The sequence below is a fragment of the Periplaneta americana genome, chromosome 12, assembly GCF_040183065.1.
Source record: "Periplaneta americana isolate PAMFEO1 chromosome 12, P.americana_PAMFEO1_priV1, whole genome shotgun sequence".
Classification (NCBI taxonomy): Eukaryota; Metazoa; Arthropoda; class Insecta; order Blattodea; family Blattidae; genus Periplaneta; species Periplaneta americana.
Window position 1 is genome coordinate 118,826,653 of NC_091128.1, and position 14,063 is coordinate 118,840,715.

At 34.6% G+C, this 14,063-nt stretch overlaps 1 protein-coding gene across 1 annotated transcript in view; it reads left to right on the top strand.

Annotated features, from left to right (window-relative positions):
* Positions 1-664: 664 nt before the first annotated feature.
* Positions 665-14,063, top strand: part of LOC138710844 (uncharacterized) — a 118,392-nt gene continuing 104,993 nt past the window's right edge. Inside the window, exon 1 of the mRNA XM_069842007.1 lies at positions 665-957. Within this exon, the coding sequence (XP_069698108.1) occupies positions 943-957 (15 nt within the window). The 5' untranslated portion in view covers positions 665-942. The remainder of the gene's footprint in view (positions 958-14,063) is intronic.

A 14,063-nucleotide genomic window follows, 5' to 3' on the forward strand; every position in this document is an offset into this window, starting at 1 on the left:
TCTATATAAATCACTCTGTAGTTTAATGTCGAGCTCCGTGAATCTTGGCTTGGCTTGGCTTGGCTTGGCTTGACTTGACTTGACTTGACTTGGCTTGGCTTGGCTTGGCTTGGCTTGGCTTGGCTTGGCTTGGCTTGGCTTGGCTTGGACTATTTAAGAAGATAAGCACAGGTGGCCCAACAAAATAATTTAATTCATAATACTGATCTTGTTATATCATTTCTGGTTTTACCTTAATCTTATGTTATATCCGCGACTATAATGGCTATGAGAAGTAAAATTAAGGATATGCCATTAAGTAACTCAACAAGTAATCGAGCTGCATTCCGCTAAAATATATCGAGCATAACAAATCGATCCTCATAATTGGGGCAAACAAGAGACGGAGTAGTGCAGATAGGAAGAAAAGTTTCTGCATCTCTCTCGCTTCCTTCCTTCATAAGTGAGAGGCAGTAATACTTGTTGCTCGGCATCAGACCAGGAGTGAAATCTCCCCACCGCAGGCATATACAGAGAGTACAGGTGGCCCAATGCAGCACGGCAACGCCCATCTCAAGAGATGCCTTTAACACTCTCTAGAAGAGACACATTAAAGAGAAGGGACAGGTGAAGGGGTGCAGGGTGGGGGACAGGGAGCTCAAAACATGACCATTTCATTAGTGACAGGAAGAAAATCGGTAGATGAAGCATAAGGAAGGTTTGGTCGGAGAAACAAAACCAGGGGAACGCTGTCGGCAACAATCTAGTTGACTTCCATCGGCAAACCAGATCGTATGTGCAACAAGTACAGTGGCCAGTGGTAAAGGCATGGTAGGACGTGTGTTCTGAGAGTGTCATTTAGTTCAAATACAGTACTGTAGCGGCGGTACATCGGGAAATTTTGACTTTCTAAAGTGTTTCTGGTAGCCCCGCTGTTACCACAAGACAATTGTCAACACTATAATGGTTCCTCACAAGGTACGAACAGAACTTGATAACAAACACTAGCATGTTTTACTGTTTATTAAATAAATTTCTTACATAATTTATTATTATTATTATTATTATTATTATTATTATTATTATTACTGAATTCAAACTGTACCAAGTGGGTGTTATTTCTACACTAGAGCGTACTTTATCCTTAATGATATGGAAAACAGCTTTTGAGTCAAAATTTTTACAGCTTTTACGTTTGACTAATTAATAATTCGTTAATTTATATTACTATATATTTGATATAGGAAATGTCCTCAGGAGATATTTCTGCCACATTTTTATGAATATTTTGTCTCTGGAATATATGTATTATTATTGTTATTATTATTATTATTATTATTATTATTAAATTTAAATTATATCATAAGGGTGCTATTTTTAACTAGTATGCCTTCTTCTTGAAGATCCAGAATAAACAGTTTTTGAGTTGAAATTTTTACAACTTTTACAGTTGATCGTCTATAAATAATTCGGTGATTTATATTTAAAATATTACTCTGTTTTTAATATGCAAGAGGTTCTTAGGAGATATTTCTGCCAAATCTTTATGGTGCCTGGAATTATGATTACTATTATTATTATTATTATTATTATTATTATTATTATTATTATTGTGCATCAAAAGTATGCTACTTCAAGACTACAACATATCTCATACTTCGCCCTTAAAGATCTTTAGTAAACAGCTTTTGAGTTGAACTTTTTGCAATTTTTACGGTTAATCTCCTCTAAATAATTCGGTAATTTGTACTTTCTTTAATACCGGCATGTGCGAAGTTCTCAGAGTTATTTGCCTAATTTTATATTACTCTGGATTAATTTCATATTATTATTATTATTATTATTATTATTATTATTATTATTATTATTATTAATACTACTATCATTACTATTGTCATTATCACTATCTTAATCATGTACTCATTATAAACACTAGTTGCTGAGTTAAATTCTTGCTGATTAGTTTTGATTAGATACATAACAAACGATATCTTTTCATACGAAGTGGCACTTCCTCCTCGTGTGGTTAGCTTTAAACAAGACAAAACTGAATATGAACCATCTCATATTTTGGTAGCAATAAATGTTATGACTGCGGAATACCCTGGCTTCACTTTTAATTCTGCAGTGCTCGGGAAAAGTGACATAAGTCAGTTTCCACAAACCTTTTTTGATAATTTGACAACTTACGGAACATCTGCTCGCTTGGAAAAAAAATACATAAGTATTTCTCCAATCATAAAATTCATACAGAAAAAAATCAAATCGACATAAACCACAGTAAGTTGTCAATAAATTATAAAAAAATACATATAAATATATATATATATATATATATATATATATATATATATATATATATATGAAAATATCCCACAAATATTATCATCGTTTTAATCCATTTGTACGTAATGGCAATCATGTAGTAACTTTCTATATTTATGCAAGTATTGTGCACGCATCTATTTTCCGTCCATGTCAAAACACAAGTCACTAACATTATTTTTAAGTTTACTTCAACCCCCTCCCAACATGGGTTATATATATATATATATATATATATATATATATATATATATATATATAAATCCCACAAGGGTAGCTGCCCTTCAGTAAGGTTTGCCAAAAGAACAGCATAATAAACACATAAAAATAAAAATAAACATTATGAGTATTTATGATTATTATTTTCAAATGGAAGCTACCCTTCGGAAAGTACTTTTATTCAATAATTATTAGTGATGAGATAGAATATAAGGAAATTTAGGTGTACAAGTGATTACGTAAAATCTGAACAGAATATTTCATTGCGTCTATAGCAATAATTTAAAAAATTTTGAAGGAATTCCAAAAGACGTAAAACTCTTCCAAGTAGGCTATAAGTATATGCGGAATCCCCTTGTGTATGTGAATAAACTCGTTCATAATGTTCATGGAATATGACGTAAGAATTTACAAAGGCGTACTTTTGTTCTAATTTTTTTTTCTATTCATTTATGTAAGTCCAATATAGACGCTATAATACGTGAAAATAATAACAGAAGAATGGATGGACAAGACTGACAAGATAAACAGAATATTCCGATGTATATAGGTCTATTACAAAATAAATCATAGAGACTTTGCTGGGGTCAAACTAGCGGTTATATTATTGTGGGGAGCTGAATCTGAGTGAAGTATAAGTATTATATTGTTTTAATCTCTGTATTAGAGTTCCACGTATGCCATATATAAAGTGATAAATTAGAAATAGCCCTAATTTTCACTTGACCCACAAAGATACTTGAGACACTGGTCCTCAAGATGTGGTAATGACCTACCACAAGATAGTTCAAATTTTTTCTTTAGATTATAACGTTCGTATAGCATGCCAGTGCTTTGTAATGTCGAGTCATTGTAAGATGTGTTCCAGATTGGATACTTTATGACCATACTCTCACTTCACATTCAGAACACAATACCCATTTCGGATAAGACTAACACACATATCAAGTAGGTTAAGTGCCCACCAAGATGGGAAGAATCAATCAATTACGGGATGTATTATGCTTAAACTTAGAAAAGATTTTGATGGGTTACTATTATTAGAGGAACAGAAAGTTCTTTTGAAGATTATTAGCAATAATGGAAGAAAGAGTACAGGTTAGATCAAGACCCAAAGTTAACTGAGAGATAAACTTGCGCGACCCATGGGCCTATTTTGAAATTAAACAGTTCTATTGTAATAAAATCAAGCAAATAAGTGTAGCAATTATTTATTAATACAAAGTTGTAATATTTCATAATAAGGAATAATTATAAAATATAATCATAATCCCAAGTACTTTGTTAACATTTCTTTAATTTTATTTTTTCTGGAAGCTACGGCGACCCATCAAGAAAGCCACGCGACCTATAGGTTAAGAACCCCTGGGTTAGATCATAATCTTTGCCTAGCGATCGAAAATGAAGCAAACTCCTATAGACACACTTGTCATTATAACTTCTTTATTTATTTTTTTTTACATACATTAGGGTAAAGGTTGGTAATATAGTGATACGAGTAATATTGTGATAGTTATCTTTGAGAATTTATTACAATTTTACTGAGCGAGAGAAGAACCGGTTTTGTGCAGCAACTTGTCATCGAACATTCCCTTAATACGTTAACGCAAAAAACCGAGCTTCCTCTCGCTCAGTAAAATTGTAATAAATTCTCAAAAAGAACAATCATAATATTACTTATACCACGATATTACCAATCTTTACCCTATATTTCACATCAATAATTTGTGTGCCCACCATTTTGCCCCCTTTCCCCGAACGGTATGCAATCTTACCTAAATTAACAAAGGGGGAGGTGTATCATGGACTAGCAACGTCTACCGCTGTGGAATAACAGTTAGCATGTCTGACCGTGAAACAATGGTGCCCGGGTTCTAATCCTCGTTGGCACAAATTACCTGTTGAAGTTTTCTTCGAGATTTTCCCTTAATTCAATAAGTTAAGCAGAATTGCTGGGTAACTTTCGGCGTTGGACCTCGTACTCATTTCACCATCATAATTTACATTTCCGTCTTTAATCATCATCTCGTTTCTTTCCAATATTTCGGGATTGCTCTGATGTAGATCCGGCAGCGGATCGCCATCGAACTTGGACTCCGTGGTGCAGTTTGTGGTCATTAGTTCCTGGTGGAAATGCTACGCACTATAGGCTCTGCCCTGTGGCTCAAGGTAACTCATAGGATCGGAGTAGGGGGCCGTGGTGATGCCTACGTGGAAAAGTAAAACGGATTCTGCAGGCTATAGGGGAGTTCGGGGGCGGCTCGCAGGGGAATTTGTAGCGCGGGAGACCTTAGGGAATTCACATTCCATTCCGGGTAGTACAATGGACCCACTCAAAGGGGCCTACAACGATTGAAGTCCCCAGTTAGTGCCCCTTCTCTCAAGGGGATAATAGAATTGAATAGATGGACTAGGAACTATTTCATGAATACCGTTTTAGATAACGAATTGCTTCCGTTTTTTAGGTATCCTGATAACTTCCTTGATTATATGGTTTCATTTATGCTCGATACAACATTATGTTTTAAGGCAAACGCAACACAAAAGCTCATGTACGATAGCAACATTGAGTACTTCGGGAACGTAGAATGGCCTAGTACAGGGCTGGGGGCAAGCTTCCCTCCGAGCGCTCTCGCTCTCACAGAGAAACCAACTTGAACAGGTGGATAAACAATGCAGAAGTTCAATGACGTGTTATTCACAATGAGTGAAAGACGTGCTTCACTCACATATGTACATTAATACTGCATTTAATGTTCTGTTTATAACAAATGTAAATGTAGCTTACATATTGCACGCCAATGATCGATTCTTATGTCAACGATGAACACAATTGCGGGAGTAGAAGGAGACCGCTATGTGAACATCGCTCAAGCATAAATCCCCCAGGCCTGGCCTAGTACATCACCAGATCTTAACATCGTCGTGCGTGTCGGAAAAAATTGAAGGCCGGAGTGTAGATTCTAAACATGCATAGGTATTGTCGTGACTGTTCTAAATGACATGGAATGGGATTACATCTTTTTGTTACACTATTACGTACCTACCCAGAAAGATTGAATACTGCCCGAGAGGCAAATATTGAATACACAAATTATTAATGTCCATTATGCATATAAGTGAATGATAATTAAAGACGTTACAGTAGTCAAGAATGTTTATATCGGCTTCATTTTACGTTGGACTCGTAGGCAAAAGTAAGACGAACCCCTTACAGTTATCAGTCGTACTCGATAGTATAGTAGTTATTACAATTTGTATTAGAAATTTCTTGAGTTATATTATGAGGGGGGGTGGAGTAACAAAAATTTTGTATCAATGAGAGATTTGCTGTATTTGTTTTTTCGTCTTTAATTCTCGCCTGTGAGGTCATTTTATAATACTTTTATGCTCGACCATGCCGAAATGTAGCAATTATACACCTGGTAGCAGCGCTTTAATGGACCTCATTAAAGTACACCTATTCATTAAAGTTCAGGTGTTCCGCCAATCCGAAAGCACCATATGAAAGCGCAAGTATCGATTTCACCAATTGCACAATAAATAACCTACATTTGAAATAAAGTCAGTTCTGTTACTATAATAATTAGCGGTAATTGTAAATAATATTCAAATAAATTCAATTTGTCATATATCGTTTTTCAATGTATAATTCAATTTCAAGGTTATATTAAGATTGTTTCTTTTACTCTCTAGATTATATCAAGGTCGTCGACATCTGTTTCTCGGAAAAAATCAATACTTTCGCGTCTGCGCACATCTCACAATTTACGAGGTAGGCAATTGCCAAGGTCAGTTCCGCTCCTCACTTAGATAACAATAACATGAATACTTATAAATAATTTCAAGTTAGAAATATGGTCGAGCATAAAAAGTCGTATGAATCTTGCCTATAATGGTAATTAAGACACTCGTATGAAAATTATGAAACTCGCTTGCGCTCGTTTCATAAACATAGTCGGGTCTTAATTACTACCATTATAGGTTCGTTGCATAATGTACTATTACATAGTCTTTCTATGGCTCTACTATCCCATTCGAAAGAAAATTGGAAATAGTATATATTACGATACTGGCTATAAAATAACATCACATAGAAATTATGACGTCAAAGATACGTTACATGAAGATGACATCACAAGATGGCGATATCACCAACAAAAGACACATGGGAACCAGCGTTGGAAACCAAAATTTTTTGATGTGGACATTCAAAGGAAATATAATGATATTGTTAACTAATAAATTTACAAATCGTGGTATCGTACGCTCATAAATTTCAGTAAAATTTAATAATAATAAAATAATATTTTATTATTATTATTATTATTATTATTATTATTATTGTTATTATATACCTATAGTACACATTTTGTACGAACAAAATAAGATGCTGTTGGTGGTTTCGGAATTGGAATATCTGATCTATAAGACACGGGTCTTTGGTGATGGCAGGTTTGGTTACACAATGGCCTCCCAGTCATGTTCGAAAGAAGTGCCGGTTTATATTGCCCAAGGCTTCGAATACGCAGATGCTTCATGAATTGTTTACCAACCCTTTGGATGTCAGGTTTACTACCAAGAGATCACCTTCTCTCTCTCCACGACAATGTTTTCTCGCCTAGCTTTCCAACGGAGTGTTTTGCGGAAACTCCCCATTCAAAAGGAGAGACAAGTAAACGATTTTATATAATCTAAAATTTAACTTGTTCCGCACAAGAGGTGGGCAAGGAGGCAAACATTTTAATAGTAAAGAATGACGCCAATGAAAATAACAGTACAAATGTTGTTATGAACAATGATTAGAGTCAGAAACCAATAGCGGCTTTAAGTGCTAAAACCATTTCTTATAAATATATACATATACAGTCTATAACGAAGAATTTACACGGCTTGTGTTTTAAATCAATTATTAGGTACTGGTATTGCCGTTTTTTATTAAATATTACGTATAATCCGAAACTTTTGAATTTTAAACACAGCATTTTAATTTGTGACGTATCTCAGAAGATTGTGGGTTGGACTAGAGATATAGGCTGCTACGGACAAGGGTTCGAATCTCGCTAAGGCTTATAACATGGTTACGATACCTTCTGTAAGGCGAATGTCAGATAATCTCAAGGTGAATACTTGGACTCCGTCTCTCTATCATTTTTTTTTTCTATTTATTTATTTATTGTCGCTTTAACTTATAACAAAAGTCATATCGCGACACGAATTAATTTTAACAATATCTAACATTTAGCAAGTCGTAAAATAAAAAAAAAAATAAAAAAGAATATTACACAATTTTATCAAACAATCCAGTCAACTTGAAAAACTTTATGACACTATTGCAGTGAGAAGGTTCACCAAGAGATCTTGCTATATCGTTGGGGATTTTTAGTTGTCGTAACTGATTGTATTGAGGACAGTCCTGGATGATGTGTTTCACAGAAAGAGTTTCACTGCAAGTGTTACAAACTGGAGGAGGTTTCTTCTTTAAACCATGTGTGAGCTTGGTATGTCCAATACGTAGTCGGTTGATGAGAACTTGATTCCTGCGTGATAGATGATTAGTTGGATATGATAATCTGAAAGCAGTTCTAATTTCCCAGAGTTTGCTAGTAGAAAATGTTATGTTTTATTTAACGACGCTCGCAACTGCAGAGGTTATATCAGCATCACCGGATGTGCCGGAATTTTGTCCCGCAGGAGTTCTTTTACATGCCAGTAAATCTACTGACATGAGCCTGTCACATTTAAGCACACTTGAATGCCATCGACCTGGCCCGAGATCGAACCCGCAACCTTGGGCATAGAAGGCCAGCGCTATACCAACTTGCCAACCAGGGCGACTGCTAGTAGATGTTTGAAGCCAGTTGGAGTACCATAGATCATTTAACTTTGTTTTAAGATGAGTGGCTATATCACTATTCCAAGTGGCTATGTCCATATCCTGTATAGGAAGACGAGTTGCTTCTTTTGCTGCCATATCGGCTTGTTCATTCCCATGCAGACCCTGGTGGGAAGGAATCCAGATTATGATAATTTGCTTTGATTGATTGTAGATTTCAGTGTAATAATGTCGAATTTCGTTGATCAGTGGAGATTTAGAGGATGAGTTATGTAGGGCTTTTATGGCAGATTGAGAATCCGTGAAGAGCAGATACCGATCGCTATCAGGATGTTTTAGTACATTCTCAAAGGCCTTTTTAATTGCATATAGTTCAGAAGAGTAAACTGTATAAAATGTTGGTAATGTATGCAGCATGATGTGAGTAGGATAAACTATTGCACATGCAGTGCCGTCTTCAGTTTTGGAACCTCTCTATCATTATTTTCAACAAGAAGCATAATAAATATTCAGATCACGATGGCGCATTACTAGTGTACTGGGGTTGTAAGTCAGGAGCCCCGGTTTCAAACCACGATCTCTCCTGAATTTAAAATTCGTCTTGGGCAAGTCCGTGATACAGGAAATACAGAAATTTTCTTTGGGTAGTCCTGTTTTCCTGTGACATCCCAACAATTTTCCAACATCGTCATTCATTTATTCATTCGTTTCTTCTTTCTTTCTTTCTTTCTTTCTTTCTTTCTTTCCTTTCGTTCATTCGTTACGAGTGTAATGTAGATCCACCACGGTTGATGCATTATGGATAATCTCTGAAGTGGTTTATTCTTGTTGGCACTGGCGATATCTATGAGCGAGGTCGTAGATACAGGGTGAATAACGGCAACTAAAGGGTTCTGCCATTGCAAAAAGAAATTGTTTTGAAGTTACTGTACTATTACACTTTTACTGCGTTATACAACTTTTGACCAATAAAACGGTACGACAGGATGTGTTTCAACCAATCATGGCTGTTTATCGCTACAATTTTATCACTTCCCTAGCATTTGTTTGTTCTTATCACTTGCCTAGCATTTGTTTCTTTTATTACTTCCCTAGCATTTGTTTCTTTGTTTGCCAACATTTCAAAATGCAAATTCTTTACGATATTATAAAACACGCTTTGCGACCGTCATTTGTTTCCCGCATAGATAGTCAACTGAAAATAGCAGCTCCGTTCAAAAGTTTTGTTGAAGCTAACATTATTGAAATAGAATTTTAGTAAGTCAATTAATATTTTATTGTATTAGAGTACTTTATTTCTTCTAATATTTATATACTTTCTTCTAATCGTGTATTAGTCAATTAAACCACACTCGAGTTTTGATTTTCTGTAGATAAAATTCACTACGTCATACTACTTTTGACCAATACAACGGTACGAAAGGACATCTTTCAACCAATCATGGCTGCTTATAGCACAATTTTATCGCTTCCCTAGCATTTGTTTGTTTTTATCACTACCCTAGCATTTGTTGTTGTATTTGCCAACATTTAAAGCTGCAAATTCTTTACGGTACTATAAAACATGCTTTGCAATCGTGATTTGTTTGCAGCATAGACAGTCAACTGAAAATGGCGACTCCATTTAAACGTTTTGATGAAGCTAGCATTAGTGAAATACAATTTCAGTAAGTCAATATTTTATTATATTAGAGTACTTTATTTCTTCTAATCTTTATATACTTTCTTCTAATCGTGTAACAGTCAATTAAATCCCACTCGAGTTTTGATTTTCTCTAGATAAATCAAAATCTCTAGTGAGATTATTGTTTATAAAATCCTCGGAAGAAAAAAAAAATCAGGTAGTCAGTCCAAGCTAGATTCGAACCCACAACCTAAGCATACATTTTACGAACATCATTTTTTCTTTGTGTAATCAAATTTTACGTTTCACAAATGTTTGTTCGATCGCTTGCACAGGACGCACATGATAGAATGTGCTGCTATCATTTTACAAAACTCTAATTTTGTTTACTTTCTTAAAAAATATATCGTCTTGTTTATGGTATTAAACATGTGATTAAATTCGTCAATGACATTACTTATAATTTCTTCCATGTGCTACAGAATGCAACCAAAATTCGATCGTTTGTTATTTATAACCAATTTACTTCGTATGAAAGGCATGTCATGTAATACAATTACTTTTGTGTACAGTACGTTTTGAATTTATGGTTAAATTCTTATGTTTAGTATAGTCTCAGAGAAGTAGAGTAGAATGAATGTGATTATTTTGCTAACTAATATGTTTGAAGTGAAATTTAAGAAATTCTGCTTTGAATCTGTATCTAACTAGGGCAATTGTAAGACCTCAATTCAAGTGTAAAACAGTACCTTGAACTGCAAGTATGCAAAACAGTATGTAAAGAAATACATATTCAGCACGTCATGGTGAAACACAGGTGATCCATTGTTCTTGAACTTGGAGAGGAGAAGCACGATAAACCGAAGTGAAATCAAGAGAACAATGTTATTAAGCCCATGCAAACTCTCAATTCAACGGGGAACGTTCGAATAACGGTAAAAGGAATTATGTTAAACGTGAAATGGGAAATCGTATGGGCATATGTTTTGACACAAAATACTACTAACATCATCCCGATTCTTAAAGTTATTTATAGTGTCTAATTATATATTTTATTCTAGTCACTGTCATTACCGTTAGTATCATCATCAAATTTTCATAATCAACATAATTTTCTAAACCATTGCCACAACTTCATTATCTTAATCACCAGCATTAGTAATCATATTTATTTCGTTCTTATCTTTTCGGAGTGCCAGCACTATATTCAGAGGGTTTGGAATTGAACGGGATACATCAGCTTCTTGTCTATGCGGATGACGTGAATATGTTAGGAAAAAATCCACAAACGATTAGGGGAAACGCGGAAATTCTAGTTGAAGCAAGTAAAGCGATTGGGTTGGAAGTAAATCCCGAAAAGACAAAGTATATGATTATGTCTCGTGACCAGAATATTGTACGAAATGGAACTATAAAAATTGAAGATTTATCCTTCGAAGAGGTGGAAAAATTCAAATATCTTGGAGCAACAGTAACAAACATAAATGACACTCGGGAGGAAATTAAACGCAGAATAAATATGGGAAAAGCCTGTTATTATTCGGTTGAGAAGCTTTTGTCATCTAGTCTTCTGTCAAAAAATCTGAAAGTTAGAATTTATAAAACAATTATATTACTGGTTGTTCTGTATGGTTGTGAAACTTGGACTCTCACTTTGAGAGAGGAACAGAGATTAACCCTTAGTTGCCTGACGGTACTTAGAAGTACCGTGATTTATTTTGCATACTGGAAGACCTGGAAGAATAACAAACCGCCAGAAATTACGTGCAACCTGATAAATAATATCCATCAAGGATACTGACAGTACTGTACATAGAAATACGACCTTCAAAAAAAAAATAAATAAAATAAAAAATAAAAAATTTCTGAAAAAATTACTGTATGTTTTGAATTCATATTCTAACAACATTCACTAAAGAAAACGGATTTATTTTAATTTTTTCTTATGTCCGGCAACAAAGGGTTAAGGGTGTTTGAGAATAAGGTTCTTAGGAAAATATTTGGGGCTAAGAGGGATGAAGTTACAGGAGAATGGAGAAAGTTACACAACACAGAGCTGCACGCATTGTATACTTCACCTGACATAATTAGGACCATAAAATCCAAACGTTTGAAATGGGCAGGACATGTAGCACGTATGGGCGAATCCAGAAATGCATATAGAGTGTTAGTTGGGAGGCCGGAGGGCAAAAGACCTTTGGGGAGGCCGAGACGTAGATGAGAATATAATATTGAAATGGATTTGAGGGAGATAGGATATGATGGTAGAGACTGGATTAATCTTGCTCAGGATAGGAACCAATGGCGGGCTTATGTGAGGGCGGCAATGAACCTCCGGGTTCCTTAAAAGCCAATAAGTAAGTAAGCACTATAATAATCTATAAAACAATAATGATACTTTTTAATGTAAACTTATTTATGTATGTAGATATCAATTTGAAGACGAAATGTGTAAACTACCACAATGTTCTCGCATGTTTGCGAAGCCATCTATGCATGTCATTCGCAAATTATAAGATTCGTTCGTAAAATACTGTCCAAGCACAACAGTGCGCGATGAATGCATAATACTGATTGGATTAATTATAACAAGTGCACTAATATCACTCATTACGGAGATATTGTGATTAGTAGGCTACTTGCTAACTCTTCAGTGAGGGACACTTGTCAACCAGCGTGTTTCTTTTCATTGTTGTACTTCCTAGCTCGACCTAAAGCACTACGAACTACTCGTCCGCACATGGTACTCAAACTCCACTTCAACACCGTTTAGATCGCTGCCTTCCTCAAGGAAGGTAAAGGTGCGTAATTCCGTGATACCCCTAATCCCGTGATAAAATTTCAATTGACTACCATGGAGTTGTGGACTCTGACTTTTAAGTTTTTGAAATACCTAACAGATGCCAGGAGATGTCTTCTTTTCATTTCTATTGACTACCCGCCTTTTGAATAGAAGCAGTCGACTGCAGAAGCTTTTGTTCAGTGAAAAGTGGTTAACCAGTAAGTTTTTTTTTTTTCTCTTGTGACCGCTCCTGAAGAAACATTTATATTTGATGTACGAATTAATATAGCATTATATAAATGATATATTACTGTAGATTATAGTCAGCTGAATCAATGTGTACGATTATTGAAACATTATGAGACAATAAAAATGCTACAGGAGCTTTCCCATTTTCGGATTTTTTTTCATTTTTCTCCTTCCTGGCTCACTCGATTAGTGATGCCAATGCTAAATTATGAAAATTAATGTCTATGAAAGAAAATAGTTCTTGGAAATAATAATAGAAATATGTTATAGAAAACATCAATTATAATTATAATAAAATAATAGTGTATATATTTAACTTAATTACTGCTGTTGTTAGGGATATAAATAATGAGAAATAAATTTAACATTCAGTTTATTTTGTGTATAATACATTAATATGTAATATGTATTCCTGTAGTTACACAAGGTAATTTATATGAAATTTGTCACTTAGGCCCTTTTTCTATGTTGTAATTTCTTTCTTAATCCATATTAAAACAATACACCATGACTTTAATGTGTTTTTACAAATACACGTTTGTTTTCTGAGCAGTTAATCAGGATTATTTTAGTATCACGGAATTAGGAAATCATTATCACGGAATTTGGATCCCTGTCACGGATTTAGGAACCACTATATAACAATGTATAATCATATATTATATACCAAACCTGTGAAACTGTTGACACTGAATTTTGTAAAAACTGTAGTTGAAGGTCCAAATAACGTCATTTAAGTGTTATTTGAAAATTGTTATTACAATTTTGGCATAAATATAGACTTCATTAAATATGTCACGGAATTAGGCAACCTTACCCTATACCTTCCGCACTCCGCAAGAATAATCTTATTATTACTGCATACTACACTGTAAATCCCCAGTGATATACCTCAGGCGAAACACGGGTTGTAACCAATTTCTTGAAAAAAAAAAAAGTTTACAATCGTGAGGCTTTACATATCTTCAAAATCAAATTCTTTAGTTTCAGTCTTGATATTGCTCATATAGTTAACTGATGTACCTAAAGTTTTATTCTTCTGGGTGACA